This window comes from Talpa europaea (genome assembly GCF_964194135.1).
Source record: "Talpa europaea genome assembly, chromosome: 15".
NCBI classification, from domain to species: domain Eukaryota; kingdom Metazoa; phylum Chordata; class Mammalia; order Eulipotyphla; family Talpidae; genus Talpa; species Talpa europaea.
Window position 1 is genome coordinate 40,503,074 of NC_140083.1, and position 13,976 is coordinate 40,517,049.

At 50.2% G+C, this 13,976-nt stretch overlaps 1 protein-coding gene across 2 annotated transcripts in view; it reads left to right on the forward strand.

The window, feature by feature from the left end:
* Positions 1–1,426: 1,426 nt before the first annotated feature.
* TMTC1 (transmembrane O-mannosyltransferase targeting cadherins 1) overlaps positions 1,427–13,976 on the forward strand; it is a gene marked incomplete at its 3' end in the record, with an annotated part of 173,124 nt that continues 160,574 nt past the window's right edge. For both annotated transcript variants that reach the window (XM_084255808.1, XM_084255809.1), the window contains exon 1: positions 1,427–1,879. In XM_084255808.1, coding sequence (XP_084111934.1) covers positions 1,581–1,879 — 299 coding nt within the window. In that variant the 5' untranslated portion in view covers positions 1,427–1,580. The remainder of the gene's footprint in view (positions 1,880–13,976) is intronic.

Genomic DNA, 13,976 nt, shown 5'->3' on the forward strand with positions numbered 1-13,976 from the left:
CTGGGTAGTCAAGTGACCCAGGTTAAATATTTTGATGCGTGGATTAAATATCCATGTTGGGGATTTTCAGTTTCATTTCTCAGCTGTGAATTTTCAAGTTACTAAAAGAGAAAGTGAAATGGATAAAATCACCCGGACTCGGAGGTGCTTGTATAAGCTCATTGAATTCTCAACTGTTCAAATATATCTTAAATTAAAAAAAAAAAAAGTTGGCATAGTAGAATCACACAGAAGTTCAGTCAGTATAAGAACAATTTTTGCCTTTCATTTTACTATTTTTTTTTTTTTTTGATCAATGACCCTTTAAAGATTTGGGGAAAAAAGAGGTAAAATTTTCTGTCTGGATAAAATTTTCCTGTCAAATTCCAGGAAACTTCAGTAACAGCAATGAAAATTTGCAAGAGGCAAGAAAGAGTTAACAGACTTTTTGAAGGTGGAGAAATTCTAGTAATCCTCTCCAGGGATAACTCATTTATAAATTAAAATTAGTATTTTTTTTTAAAAGAGCTTTCAGAAATACAGGAAGATTAGGAGGCAAAGCCTTAATGTGGTTTTATTTTTATGCTTTCACATCATATTGACATAGCAGGAACACTTCAAACACACCCACATCCCAGGAAATGATACTCAGACCCATGTGATCGATTTAGATGGGAAGAAAAGTAATTTGCTTGGCATCTCCCTGATTGTTTTAAGAGTTTCAGAGAAACGTAAAACGAGAACTGTGGCAGAATCCAATTCAGCCCCCAGACCCAAACCCCAAACTCAACCCAGGACTTTTCATGAGCGCGAGGGGAGCGCTGGGCGGTCAGGAGCGCGAGGGCCTCTGGACCCGCGGGGCCGGGTGTCCGGAGCTGGGCCGGGACCGCTGCCCCCGACTTCGGGAGAGGTGAGGGTAGGGGGCTGCCTCTCCCGATCTCCCCGGAGGAGCAGCCGCGGCCGCGGGCCGGGAAGGGGCTGCGGGAACGCGACAGGACCGAGCGCGGGGCTGGCGGCGGGAGAGCTTGTCCCCGCGCCCCGCTGGTGTCCGGGGTGCTGAAAGCCGGCGCCTCCTGGGGCGCCGCCACTCTCGTCCGTTCTGGAGCGGGGTCTCCGGCTGCGCCCCGAGTAAGCTCGCCCCGCTCCCAGGCCCTGAGGTGCCTGCCAGGTGTGGCCTCCCCAGCCCCGTCAGTCAGGGGAGGGGGGTCGGGGTCTGCTTCGCTGACGCCCGCGCGGGACCCCGGGTCCCTCCCGCGGCCCCGCGCGCCCCCACCCGGGGCCGGCGACGGCGGGCGGCGCGCCGGGCGCGCGGGGGGCGCGGTGCGGCGGCCGGAGTCCCGGGCGGGGTGCGGGGAGGCGAGCGCGGGGCATGCGCAGTGGGCGGAGGAGGCGCGCGGGCGGGAGGCGGGGGCGCCGCGAGGCTTCGCAGCGGGGCCAACTCGGCGGCGCAGGCGGCGGCGGAGCGCGGGCGCCAGCGGCGGGGCCGGCGGCCGCACCATGCCCGCGCCCTCCTCCGGGCCGCCGCCGCGCGCCGCCGGGGCCCCGGCCGGGGACCATGCCACAAGCCCGGGAGCCGCCAGGGCCGCGGCGGCGGCGGCGCGATGGTGGTGACCGGCTCGGCTCGCGGCGGCGGGGACCGCGCGCCCTCCCGGCGGCGGGGCGGCGGGCTGGCGCCGGCCGGGGCCGCGGCGCTGCTGGCCGGGGCGAGCTGCCTGGTGTTCGGCCGCTCCCTGCAGGGCGAGTTCGTGCACGACGACGTGTGGGCCATCGTGAACAACCCCGACGTGCGCCCGGGCGCGCCGCTCCGCGGGGGCGTCTTCTCCAACGACTTCTGGGGCAAGGGCATGGCGGAGCGCGCCAGCCACAAGTCCTACCGGCCGCTCTGCGTGCTCACCTTCCAGTGAGTCCTCCCGCGCGGGCGCCCCGGCGGGACGGGTCTGGGGGCGTCTCCTGCCGGCCGCCCCGGCCCTCCACGCCCCCTTCCCGGGCTCCAGGGGCGCCGCGGGGGCGTGGGCTGCGGCTGGGGGTCGCGTTTCTCCGGAGTCTGGGCCCCGGAGACCGCTCCCTGTGCCGGGGCCGGGCGCTGGCCGGCGGACCTGCCCGGGGGTGGCCAAGTGACAGCCGCCGGGGCCCACGAGCTCGGAGAGCTGCCGCGGCGGCGCTTCCCGCGCGGCCATTTCTCAGGGGCTATCGGGCAGCGGTGCAGAGGGGGAGTCCCCCTTTCTCTGGGGGGCGCGTTGGGAGGGGACCCTGCGGGACCGGGGTTAGGGAGGAAAAGGAGAGCCAGTGAGGGGCTCCGGGTCCTGCGGGCGCGCCGCGCGCCTGGCCTCTCCATGCTGCCTTGAGGGCTCGGGATGCAGAAGCGAAGGGACGCACCGACGTGGGATCCCCTGGGGTCCCCGCGTCCCAGTCGAAGTAGTTTTTCTTTTCGTGCCTCGGAGTCATGATTCAGCATTTCTGGTGTGAATCAAGTGTAAAGGTTGCAGAGGGAACGCCAGGTTTTGTAGGTTGGGTATTTTCTGGAATGTCAGAGGGCTTCGCTGGGAGGCGGCAGGAGGGCTGGTTTGAGGGAGCGCGGTGGCATTCGTCTTGAGCGTGGCTTGTGATTTAGATGGTGCTGTCCGGGATAAAACTAAATAACAGCGGCTCAGCAGCTTCAGCTTTTTCAGCCTCCCTCACCCGCTGTAATGGCACCCCATCTGGGTCTCCATCGCTGGCTGGGCAGCTTGGACCCCCTGCCCAGAGGCCCGAGGCTTTTGACAGGTGGTTTGATGAAGCCAACAGGAAGCTGTAGTGGTTGGAACAATTCATGGGATTTGACTTATTTTTTTCTTTCAAAGTTTAGTGTGTTAAGCAGGTGAGGAAATTGTCCGTTCGAATCTGAAGAGACTATTTTATGAACATTTGGCTTCTTGTCCAGTGGTGTAGGTTTTCGGCTGAAAGGTTACCTGGCTACTGAGTGAGAGCTGCTTGATGTTATCAGTTTTCCAAGGTTCTGAAAATCTCCTCAGATGCCACACAGAGCTAGAACTTCTGGTGTGGCCTGCCTTTCCCTTTCTGCTGTGAGGGTCAGTGAGAGGTGTGCAAGCTCTCCTGGAGGGTGAGCTGGCCAAATAACGGTCCTGGAGCCCTTCTAGATTCCTGGTCTGAAAATTTTCCTCCCTGGTCTGAGAATTTTCCATTTGAAGGTTAAGTGACAGGGTGGGGGGAGGAAGAGGAGGAGTGCCTTCACTTCTTGACTTTCTGTTATGTTTTTTTAATCAGTGCTGGAGGTGGCTGGGAGGAGGAGGGAGGAGCAGAGGCAGGGAGTAGGCAGTGAGGCCAGGCCACTGATGAAGAGGGAAGTTGGCATCACAGGGCAAAGGAGGAGAGCTGGGGTGAGGGGCAGCCCTTCCCTTATGATCGCCAACGACAAAGAGCCTCTTGGTGTCTAAGATGCCTGCTCTCGTTTATCCCACCCTGTGACTGCGTAGATACGCTTTTGTCTTGGAAAAGGTTGAGTGGCAGATTGAGAGTGTAGTCCAGCACTAATTGGAAAAGGAAGGGGGCCTGTGCAGAAAGAGAGAGCTGGTGTGTCTGTGCTCACAGGTGATTTCAGTCAAACCTGGTGCTTTCTCTATAGTCACTTGAGGGGTCTGGGCTCTTCCAGCGTCATAGCCCAGCACTGGGCACAGACAAGGTTGGATACTGAAGGTTGTGCTCACCTGCCAGTCAATGTGAGGTTGGTGTGAGCTTGGTGAACACACAATGAATATGTACCACCTATTTTAACTATCTTCCTTCAGGTTTGTTTGAGCGAAAGTTTTGGGGATTCAAACCATTTTTGTCTGTCTGTCTCTTTCTTCATTGTGGTAAGAATACTTAGCATGAGATCTTTCATGTTAACAAATTTCTAATATCAGCAAATTTTCCCGTGCACAGTGGAGCCTGTTAACTGCAGGCACAAAGTGGCATAGCAGATCTCTGGCCTTTTCCCTGTTTAACTGAAACCATGTTCCTGTAGACCAGCAACTCCCTGCCATTGTTTTGCTTTCTGTTTGTATGAGTGTGACTATCTAGATACCTCATGCAAGCAGAATTAGGCAGTATTGTACTTTGGCAACTTCTTACTTCACTTAACAAGATGTCTTCCAAGTTCATCTATGTTTTGTATAATACAGGATTTCCTTTTTAGGCTGAATAATGTTCCCTTGTATTCCCCTTTTCTCTATCCATCATTCTGATGGTGCACATCTTGGTTGTTTCCTTATCTTGGCTGTTGTGAATAATGCTGCAGTGAACATGGCAGTGCTCTTCAAGATCCTGGTTTCAGATCTTCTGAGTATATACCCAGAAGTAGCATTGCTGGATGGTAATTCTATTTTTAAGTTTTGTGAACCCTCCCCTGCTTTTCATAGCAATGGCACCATTGCACACACCCATCAGTAGTGGTGAGAACTGTGCTTTCTCTACATCCTCACCAGCAGTTGCTATCTTTTGTGTCTCATAAAAGCCACTTTTGGCCAATTGTGCTGTTTGTTTTTATGCTAATACCATACTGTTTTAGTCACTGTAGCTTTGGAATATATTTGGAACTTTAACAGTTATGAGGTAGCATCTCATTGTGGTTCTGACATGTATTCTCCTGATCATAAGTGATGTAAACCTTTCACATAATCTGTTGGCTATTTGTTTATCTTCTTTGGGAAAATGTCTGTTGAATTCCTTAGCCTATTTTTGATAATCAGGTTATTTAGGCTGCCTTTTCTCTCTGTTGATTCTTTCCTTTGCTATCCTCAGGCCTTTTAATTTTTTGCCTAAATTTGCTTGTGCTTTTGGTACCATCTAATTAGGAAATCATTGCCACGTCTATATTATGTAATTTTTTGTTTTGTTTTGTTTTTCTTCTAGGAGTGTACAGCTTCAGGTCTGATATTTGAAATTTAAGTTTAAGTTATTTTTATTTGTAGTATAATGGTCCAATTTTATTATTTGGCATGTGATTGTCCACTTTTCCCAGCACCATTTGTTGAAGAGGCTGTCCTTTCCCCATTGTTCCTGGCACCCTTGTTGAAGATCATTTTACTGTTTGCATGGATTAATTTCTGTGCTTTTCCCCCAAATTGTGCATACTGTCTTTGGAATATATTTTGAATGTTATTCTCTATTATTTCAGCTTTGTCCTTCTTCAAGATTGTTTGTTAGATTCAGGGTTCCATATGAATTTTTTGATTTTTTTTTTCATTTTTGTAAAATAAGTCATTGAGATATTGGGTAGTATGGGCATTTTAATAATAATAAGCCTTATAATCCATGAACATGGGGTGTATTTCCATTTATTTGTGTCTTTTAATTTCTTGGTCAAAATTTGTACTTTTAAGTATGTAAGATTTTTACCTCATTCTTTAAGTTTATTCCTATTTTATTCTTTTTGATGCTGTTGTAACTGGAATTGTTTTAATTTCAGATGATTTGTTATTGTGTAGAAATACAGCTAATATTTGTACATTGGTTTTTGTTTCCTGCAACTTTTCTGAATTTGTGTATTAGTAACGACAGTTTTTTGTTATTGGCATGTCTAGGGTTTTCTGCATATAAGATTGTCTGAATACAGAAAATTTTACTTCTTTCTGATTTAGATGTCTTTTATTTCTTTTTCTTGCTTAATTGCTCTGACTTGTTTTTAGTAGCATGCTGAAAAAGAGTGGTAAGAAAGTGGACATCCTTGCTTTGTTCTTTATCTTAAAGGAAAAGCTTTCAGTTTTTTACCATTGAATATGGGATTACCTGTGGACTTTTCATGTATGTTGTTTATTATATTCAGGTATGCTGAGCATTTTTACCACGAAAGGGTGTTGAATTTTGTCAGATGTTTTTTTTTTCCTGATCCTGTGAGTAATTTGGTCCTTTATTTTGTTCATAGGCTGTATCACAATCATTGATTTGTGGATGTCAAACCTCCATTGTACTCCAGGGATAAACCCCACTTGGTCATGGTGTATGATGTTTTAATGTGCCATTGTGTTTGGTTTGCTAGTATTTTGTTGGGCACTTTTGCATCTATGGGTCAGGAATATTGGTCTGCAGTTCTCTTGTATGCTTTCTGCCTCTGCAAATCCATTTAAAAAAAAATCTAGATTCCTTTGCCCTTCATTCATATCCCGCCACCCCCCCCCCCCCCGTGATACAGTGATAACATCCTGTACTGTTTTACAATATAACAACCAGGAAATTGACACTGATATAAGCAATAGCTTTTATTCCCACATTACCACTTTTCCAATTACTCTTTGTTTTTGTTAAGTGTGTATTAACATGCATTACTAATCACTCGGGATAGGTTCTGAGAAATGTGTCATTAGGTGATTTTGTCATAGCACTAATTTTTTTTTCTTTTTTTTATTTATTTCTATTTATTTATTTATTTATTTATTTATTTATTTATTTATTTATTTAACATATAAGCACTGGGTATAGTCAGAAGCGCGGGAGGGTGAGAGGATTCACCAGAGCCAGAGCGGGGAACAGAACAGAACAGGCAGACTGACGAAATACACTGTTGAGGGGAGCAGTGGGCACAACAGGAGAAGTCTGCGCACCATGTGGGACCCTCGCTGGTGGCCGGGGAGTGAACCGGCACTGCAGAGGCTGCGGGCAGCCTCGCAGCCCAGCACTCAACCGCTGCGCCACCAGGGGAGGCCTTGCACTAATATTATGGCACAAGCCTGCATGGTGTAGCCTGCTGCACAGCCAGCCATGTTACATATTTTACTGGGACCACTGTTGTAAATGTTGCCAGTTTTGCTGAATGGCCATTAAATAACACACAATTGTAGATCTGAGTGATTTCTGGGATGACCAATATAGTCAAGTTATGAATCAGTTCCATGGCAAGAATCCTTCCTGCTTCACTGTTTTAGCTGTAGAAACCTAATGCATATCAACCCCCTACTCTATAGCGTTATTTCCCTCCAAAATAACCAGCAGTCTGTGTTCCTTCTTTGTAATTTTGTTACTTAAAGAATGTGGAATCATGAAGTCTGTATCATTGAGATTAGCTTTTTCTGCACATAGCATAGTTCTCTGGAGTTTATTCACATTGCTGCTTGTCAGTACTTTGTTTCTTTTTACTGCTGGGTGGTATTCCATCTATGGGGTGGACCCCAGTTGACTATCATCTAATGAGGACAGCTGGGTTGTTACTAGGTTTTAGCTACTATAAATAAAACCCCTGGAAAGACTGAGTTATAGGTTTTCACATGAACATAAAGTTTTTATTTCTCTGGGATAAATCCCAGGATTGTATTTGCTGGGTCATATGTTGGTTGTATGTTTAATTTTTTAAAAAAGATTTATTAATATATGCATACAAGAGCTGGGGTACAGGCCACAGGTGCGGGGGGTGAGAGGATTCACCAGAGACAGAGTGGGGAATAGAACAGGCAGATTGAAATACAACTGCTGAGGGGAGCAGTGGAGAGGGTAGCTGTCCCACGTCGCTCTCTGGCTGGGGATTGAACTCGTGCTTAACTGCTTGTTCTACCAGGGTGGGGGGGTCCTTGTTTAATTTTTTAAGAAGTTGACAGTTTTCCAGACCTCGCATCCAGTGTCGGAGTGAGCCGTTTTCTCTGCTTCCTGACCAGCCTTTGAGTTGTCACAGCTTTTGATTGTAGCCTTACTGATGAATGTGTAAGGACATCTCATTGTGCCTTAGTTTGCATTTCCCAGGTGACGACAGCTATTAAATATCTTTCATGTGATTATTTGCCCTCTGTATGTCTTCCTTATTAAACTGTCTCTTCATGTCTTAGCCCATTTTCCTAGTGCACCTTTACTTGATTTCACTTTTGGCATTTTCTTTTTGAGATATCTTTGTGTATTCTAGATACAAGTCCTTTGTCAGATACTAGGTTGGCAGATGTTTTCTCCTGTTCTGTAGCTTGTCTTTTCATCTTCACATCTTCTTTCCCAGTGTAAAATGCAAAACCTATTTTATATTAGATGTAGTTTATTACTTTGCTTCATCGAATGAATATCACACATACTGAGAGCTAGGCTTTCCCTTAAGAACAAAGAATAGGTTAATTAACAGTGCGGTTGTGACTGTGAGGTGCTTGCTGGTATAGAAAGATAGTAGTCACAGTTTCCACAAATAAGAAATGGGCTGGAGTAGAAATGAGGAAATGGATGATCAGAACATTGACTTTTACTGGGTCGGGGGGCAGCAAGCAGTGGAAAAAGAAGGCAACTACCAAGGCCTGGTGCCTTGGCCCTGTGTCTAGCTGAGCGGGAAATTTCCTTCCCTGCTTGGTTCTGGGTTGAAATTTGGAAGTGAAGGGGCCTGAGCTTGTTCACAATCAGGAGACAGCTGTAGGTTGGGGCACTGCCACAGGCTTGTGGGGTGACCTGGAGTGGCTGCCCCCGCACTGGCCTGCGGCCCCTCCAGGCCGTGCTGATGGCCTGCTTTGGTGCTGGACTCAGGGCTCTGGTGTGTGAGCTGCCTGTGGGGAAGAAGTGAAGGTGTGGGCCTCACATGTGCCTTCCAGCTGTCTTCTCAGTGCCAGCGCCTCCTTATTCTCCCTCCTTCAGGCCATGCAGCCTCTCGGCCCTGCCAGCCTGGACTTCTGCAGCAGACGTGCGAGCCCCAGCAGCCATCCATGGCCGCTTGGCCAACTCCACAGTGGTGAAAGTTCTCCTCTCAGGGTGGACTCTTTCTGCTGCATCACTCTGGGGGCTTCTGCTGCGCTGGTCCAGCCTGAATTGATCCAAACGGTCGCCTCTTTGTCCTCCTGGAAGTGAATTGAGAATTCTGATGTGTTTCTATTTCTAGCCAAATCTTACTCTCAGTCTTCTCATCAGATCATTTCCAAAGACACACGGGATTATTTTTGGACCCTTGTAGAGCAGAATCAAGACAGCTGTGAAAACTTCATCTGCAGCCTATAACCTGTTTTCAAAGTTTCACTTCTTTATCCTTGACTGCCTATGACCTGTCTGTAGCTCTGGAATCAGGAGGAGCCAGGAAGTGAGTGACTCTGGATGTTGAATTGACCCCAAACCAAGCCTCATGACACCTGCAACTCCCACCTTGAAAATGGCGTGGACTGGTTTAAGATGCTGGGCTGTTTAACTTTATTTCCTCCCCACCCTCTTCGTTGGAGAAGAGGCCCATGCTGGGTTATCAGCCCTGCCTGTCCACCTCAGTAAACAGACCACAGCTTCCTTCCATGACAGAGCCAACGGCTCTTCCACATCAAATGTGGGGAAACTAAGGCAGACAGAAGGGCCCTGAATTCTGGATTCCCTCTCCATGTTTAGGCAGTTTGATCACAGCATTCTACTGGTTTGCTAAAAAGTTTTATTTTATTGAAGGCCTCTGACGATACTATAAACCGTAAGAGGGAAAGTGGGCGGTTTAAAATGTCAGCGTCAAAAAATAGACTCTCTTGCTTGGTGCAGCTGTGCGGCTCCACAGCGTCCCCACGCTGGGGTTGAGGGTTTGCAGCAGTATGCACTGTGTCCCTAGGAGATGCCTGCGCAGCAGTCCAGCCCCTCCACCTGCTGCCACTCTGGGGTCCACGCCTTTGCACTTCACTGCTGTGGGATTTCCTTTGGAGACAAGCTCTCGCTGGAGACTGACATATTTGTTTTCTAGTCCTGGGGTGAGTTTGAGGTGCTTGACTCCCCTGTCTGGGATGTTCGATGATATGTGAAGCCAAGGACATTTGTGATTGGAGGCAGTATGAACTTGACAGGGAAGATGGAGCCATGGCCCCTGAATATGTCCTAGTACATTTGGGTTATCTCAGAAACCCCAGAGAGGCAGAGGGTGCCCGTGCCTGGAAGATGGGCTTTCCATTTTCCACTCCAGTCTGGCTGAGTAGGAGGGATGGGGAATAAGAGGAGTGGATTTTTCAATCATGAGGGGTTTTTTTGTTTGTTTTTAAAGATTTATTTATTTATTTATACAAGCACTGGGTACAGTCAGAAGCATGGGAGGGTGAGAGAATTCTCCAGAGCCAGAGCGGGGAACAGAGCAGAACAGAGTGACGAAGTACACTGCTGAGGGGAGCAGCGGGCATGGCAGGAGAGGTCTGCGCGCCATGTGGGACCCTCGCTGGTGGCTGGGGATCGAACCGGCGCTGCAGAGGCTGCGGGCAGCTTCTCAAGCCAGCGCTCAACTGCTGCGCCACTGGGGAGGCCCAATCGCGAGGGTTTTTATAGGCATCACAAAGCACCTTCTGAAACAGTCATGTAGCAGTAAATGTCTTTCCTATCTTGCTTTGGGGCTCCATTTGTACTCTTGAATGTTGAATATCTATCCCATTTAAAATGGAGGGTGAGGGGGCCTTGATCATGCCAAGGTGCCGGCAGTGTCCCTTTTCAAAAGATACCGACACTTTCTGTTCTTCGCCACCTGCGGTCTGACCCTTAGCCCCTCCCGACTGCTCACCTGTAAACCTCTCTGCAGTGTGTTTCCATCTGCATTCTAGAGACTTCGCTCCTGTGCTGCTTGTTCTCTCTTCCTGGGGCAGCACTCCACCCCCACCTCTGCGTAGCTGCTCTCCACATGCTTCAGTCACTTCAGCCCAGAGACCCCCCCACTGCGGCCACCTCTGTGGTAGCAGCAGCCCTGTCTCATGAGCCCTTCCTGCCTTGGAAGCCTCTTGCTGTTGGTACCATTCACTGTTGGTTTTCACCTCCCCTCACACATGGCACCAGGGCCCCACACACTGTTTCCCTAGAGCCCAGCCTGCAGAGTCAGGGTGCTGTCACTCTCACTGTGGAAAGAGCAGAGAGTCACCTTTCTGTGAAAGCTTGTCCTTGTCAAGTCATGAGGTCGGGCTGCTCCTCTGTCTCGCTTCTTGACTGACTTACCTTTTTGCTTCATCAAAGAGGAGCAGAGGCAGCCAGGGTTTTCTGGACACATGGATGACTTTGGCCCCCTGCTGATTCAATGTTAAGGGGCAGCTTTGATCTAAAGTGGTGGTTGTGGCAGCTGCTGGGAGGTGACTGGCCTGCGACCATTGCTAGCACCTTGGCCCTGCTTCCCCCAGGATGGTCCATTGAGCATGAAGGTTGCTGGGAGATTGGTGAATTGGATGCTTACACTGCTGTAAAGGTCAAGGCTGGACCTGGCAGCTGGACCTTCTGAGGCACCCCAGAATTACAGGGGTTTTCTTCAGACCCCATGCATCCATGCCAGTGTTCCCTTTTTTTTTTTTTTTAAGATTTATTTATGCAAGAACCAGGGCACAGGCCAGATGTGCGGGAAGGTGAGAAGATCCACAAAGACAGAGTAGGTATCATAACAGGCAGACTGACTGAAATACACTTCTGAGGGGAGCAGCAGGCGAGACAGGAGAGGTCTGCCTCGCCATGTGGGTTGCTCCGCAGCTGGCGGGTATCAAACCGGCACTGCAGAGGCTGCAGACAGCTTCACAGTGCTGCGCTCAACCATCTACGCCACCAAGGAGGCCCACCAGTTTTCTCTTTCTATACAGTCAGCAAAGTAGACATGAAATATCATTGAGTGAACTGTTGTCTCTGGTTGGGTCAGGTGGAGTCCCAGTACCTGGAAATGTTTTCTCAAGGGACTGTCATGACCCTTATTGTGTAATAACAACAGCCCTGTCTCTGGCTTCCCAAGTGACAGGAGTGTCTCTGCTGTTCACGCTGGACCCTGGACAGTGTCCAGTAGGGCTAGCCATGCTGGGAGACCAGTCATAAGATCCAGAAGTTGGGATTGAGAGCCATGTGCTGTCACCCTGCCTCTTAACCTCTGGGGAGGGCAGGTCCAGAGGCAGCTTCAGCCACTGACTTGCTGTGGAATCACTCAGGCTGCATGGCAGAACCCCATTAAAAGCTCAACAGCGAGGCTTCGTGGACCTTCTGTCTCTGGCTCAAAACTTGTCATAAAGGTGTCCAGAGGCCAGTGTCCTGAAGACATGGGAGGTCTGTGTTTCGGATCCTCCCAGGCCTCTCCCCTCAGGCTTTGTCTTTTGACTGGTCTTGATCTGTTACAATGAACTTGGACTCTTAAATACAGTACTCCTTTGGGTCCTGTGAGTCCTTTCAGCAAATCATGGCTCCCTAGGGAGCTGTGGACACCCTGGATTTGTGGGTGGTCAGGAGAGCAGGGAGTGGGGCCCGTTGGAGTCTGTGTGTCTGTCCTCAGGACTGTCCTGTGACGGGGAACTTTGTCATCGGTGTGGAGAGCATGGCCCCTGGGACTCCACCGAGCTCATGCCCTTGAAAGAAAGCACTGCTGACAGTCGGCCTCTCTGCGTTGTGACTTGAGGTGTGCCTGGTGTTGTTATGTTTATTGTTTACTGGCTCCCTACAGGAGATTTCCCTCCTGGACTTGCTGCCACCTCTAGCCAAGTTCCCACTTCCTCGCCCTGAGCACACACCAGGACCCCAGAGCCCCCTCTGTCTGCACCGCTGTTGGCTCTGTGACCGGCAGCCCCTGCTGCTTTGGGCACCCTGAGAGATGCTGGCGGCTTGCTCGTTTACTTCTGGCACTGGAGCAAATCTAGGAAAGGGTCCGAGATGGTTGAGGTCTGGGGGACTCATGCAAGAGGGAAGGTGAGCAAAAGCAGACGTGGCCCTGGACAGCAGTAACGTCAACAGCGATGGAGAACGACCATGGAGGGAGGCGGGAGAGGGCACCACGTTCAGCATGGGCTGGAAGCCCCCAAGGGTGTGTGGGGCCACTGTTTACCTGAGGCTCCCAAGACGTGGTCAAAGTCATGTTTCCCTTTTCCTATTCCCTGGCTTCTTGTCGTTACCGGGGAAGAACATGTGTTGGGTCACTTTCAGGAAGGTGAGCTTGTCCCCTCGCCCGCGCTCTGAGACCCTGAGGTGTTGTCCTGAGCGTCACCTCTCTTGAGACACGGTGTTGCGGGGGCCAGCCTTGGGGCCCATATCAGCTCTGCTGATATCAGCGATCCCACGATGGGGCCTGGGAGTCCACCACCCTTGTTGCTGCACACCAGGCAACTTGGGCCTGGCACCCCTGGCATCAGCGGAGCCCGTGTTAACAAGGTCCAGGTGCCCTTCTCCCCAACAGTGTGGAGAAAGGAGTCCAGAACTCTGGAGATGGCCATGACTCTCCCGTGCTGCGTGTACCACCCGCCCCCCAACAGCACTTTCTCCCATGGGCAGGTCCTGCCTAACCCCAGGGCCGGCAGCAGGGACACCGTGGTGATGGCCTGCTGACCTGCAGGGCCTCAGCAGAGCAGGAAGGTTGGTGGGCAACCCACCTAGATGCAGCTCCTCTGTGTCCAGCACGGCTCAGGATTCTGTGGCTCATGTTCTGGGTTGAAAACTTGAGTCTTTACAGTGGAGAGTCTGCCAGTTTGTTGAGGGAGAGCTATCTACTGGAGTGAGGTCTCCCTAGGAAGAACCCCAGTGTCTGCTTCTCCAAGTCGCTTCCAGGGGTCCTGCCTGTTTCTGTTCTCTTTCTCTAAACCAGAGCAGTTTTCAAAGAGGAGGATGACGGGCACCATCTCTCTCTGTCTAGGGTACTGGGCTGAGCGTGTGATGAGATGCAGGGCAGGGGCGGGGCAGGAGCATGGGGGACTGGCTCCCTTCCCCCCACTTCCTCCTGCCAGATTCTGAGACCTGTGACTATCCCTGGGGGCCTGGGATGGGTGCCCTGGATTGCCATGAGCTTCTTATGGCCCACCTGTCTGGGAGGGCAGTTTGAATGGAGATGGGACCATGGACATCCATGTGAGACACAGTCTAGAAGGTTCCAACCATGAGTCTCAGATTACTTCAAGAAAAAAAAACACAAACACATTTATTTCCTTTTGCTTGGCCTGGTTTTCAATGGGAAATGAAGGCTAAATTAAAAAATAGAGATTCTGAGAGTTGAGAGGGAAAGATGACCTTTCCAACAAACAACTTAATAGAGTTTTACTTGTTCATTGGTAAACATTAATACAGAAGCCTGTGCGCTGAGTGCCCTGGATTCAGTGAACAGAGATGTGTACAATGTATGAAGAAGTATC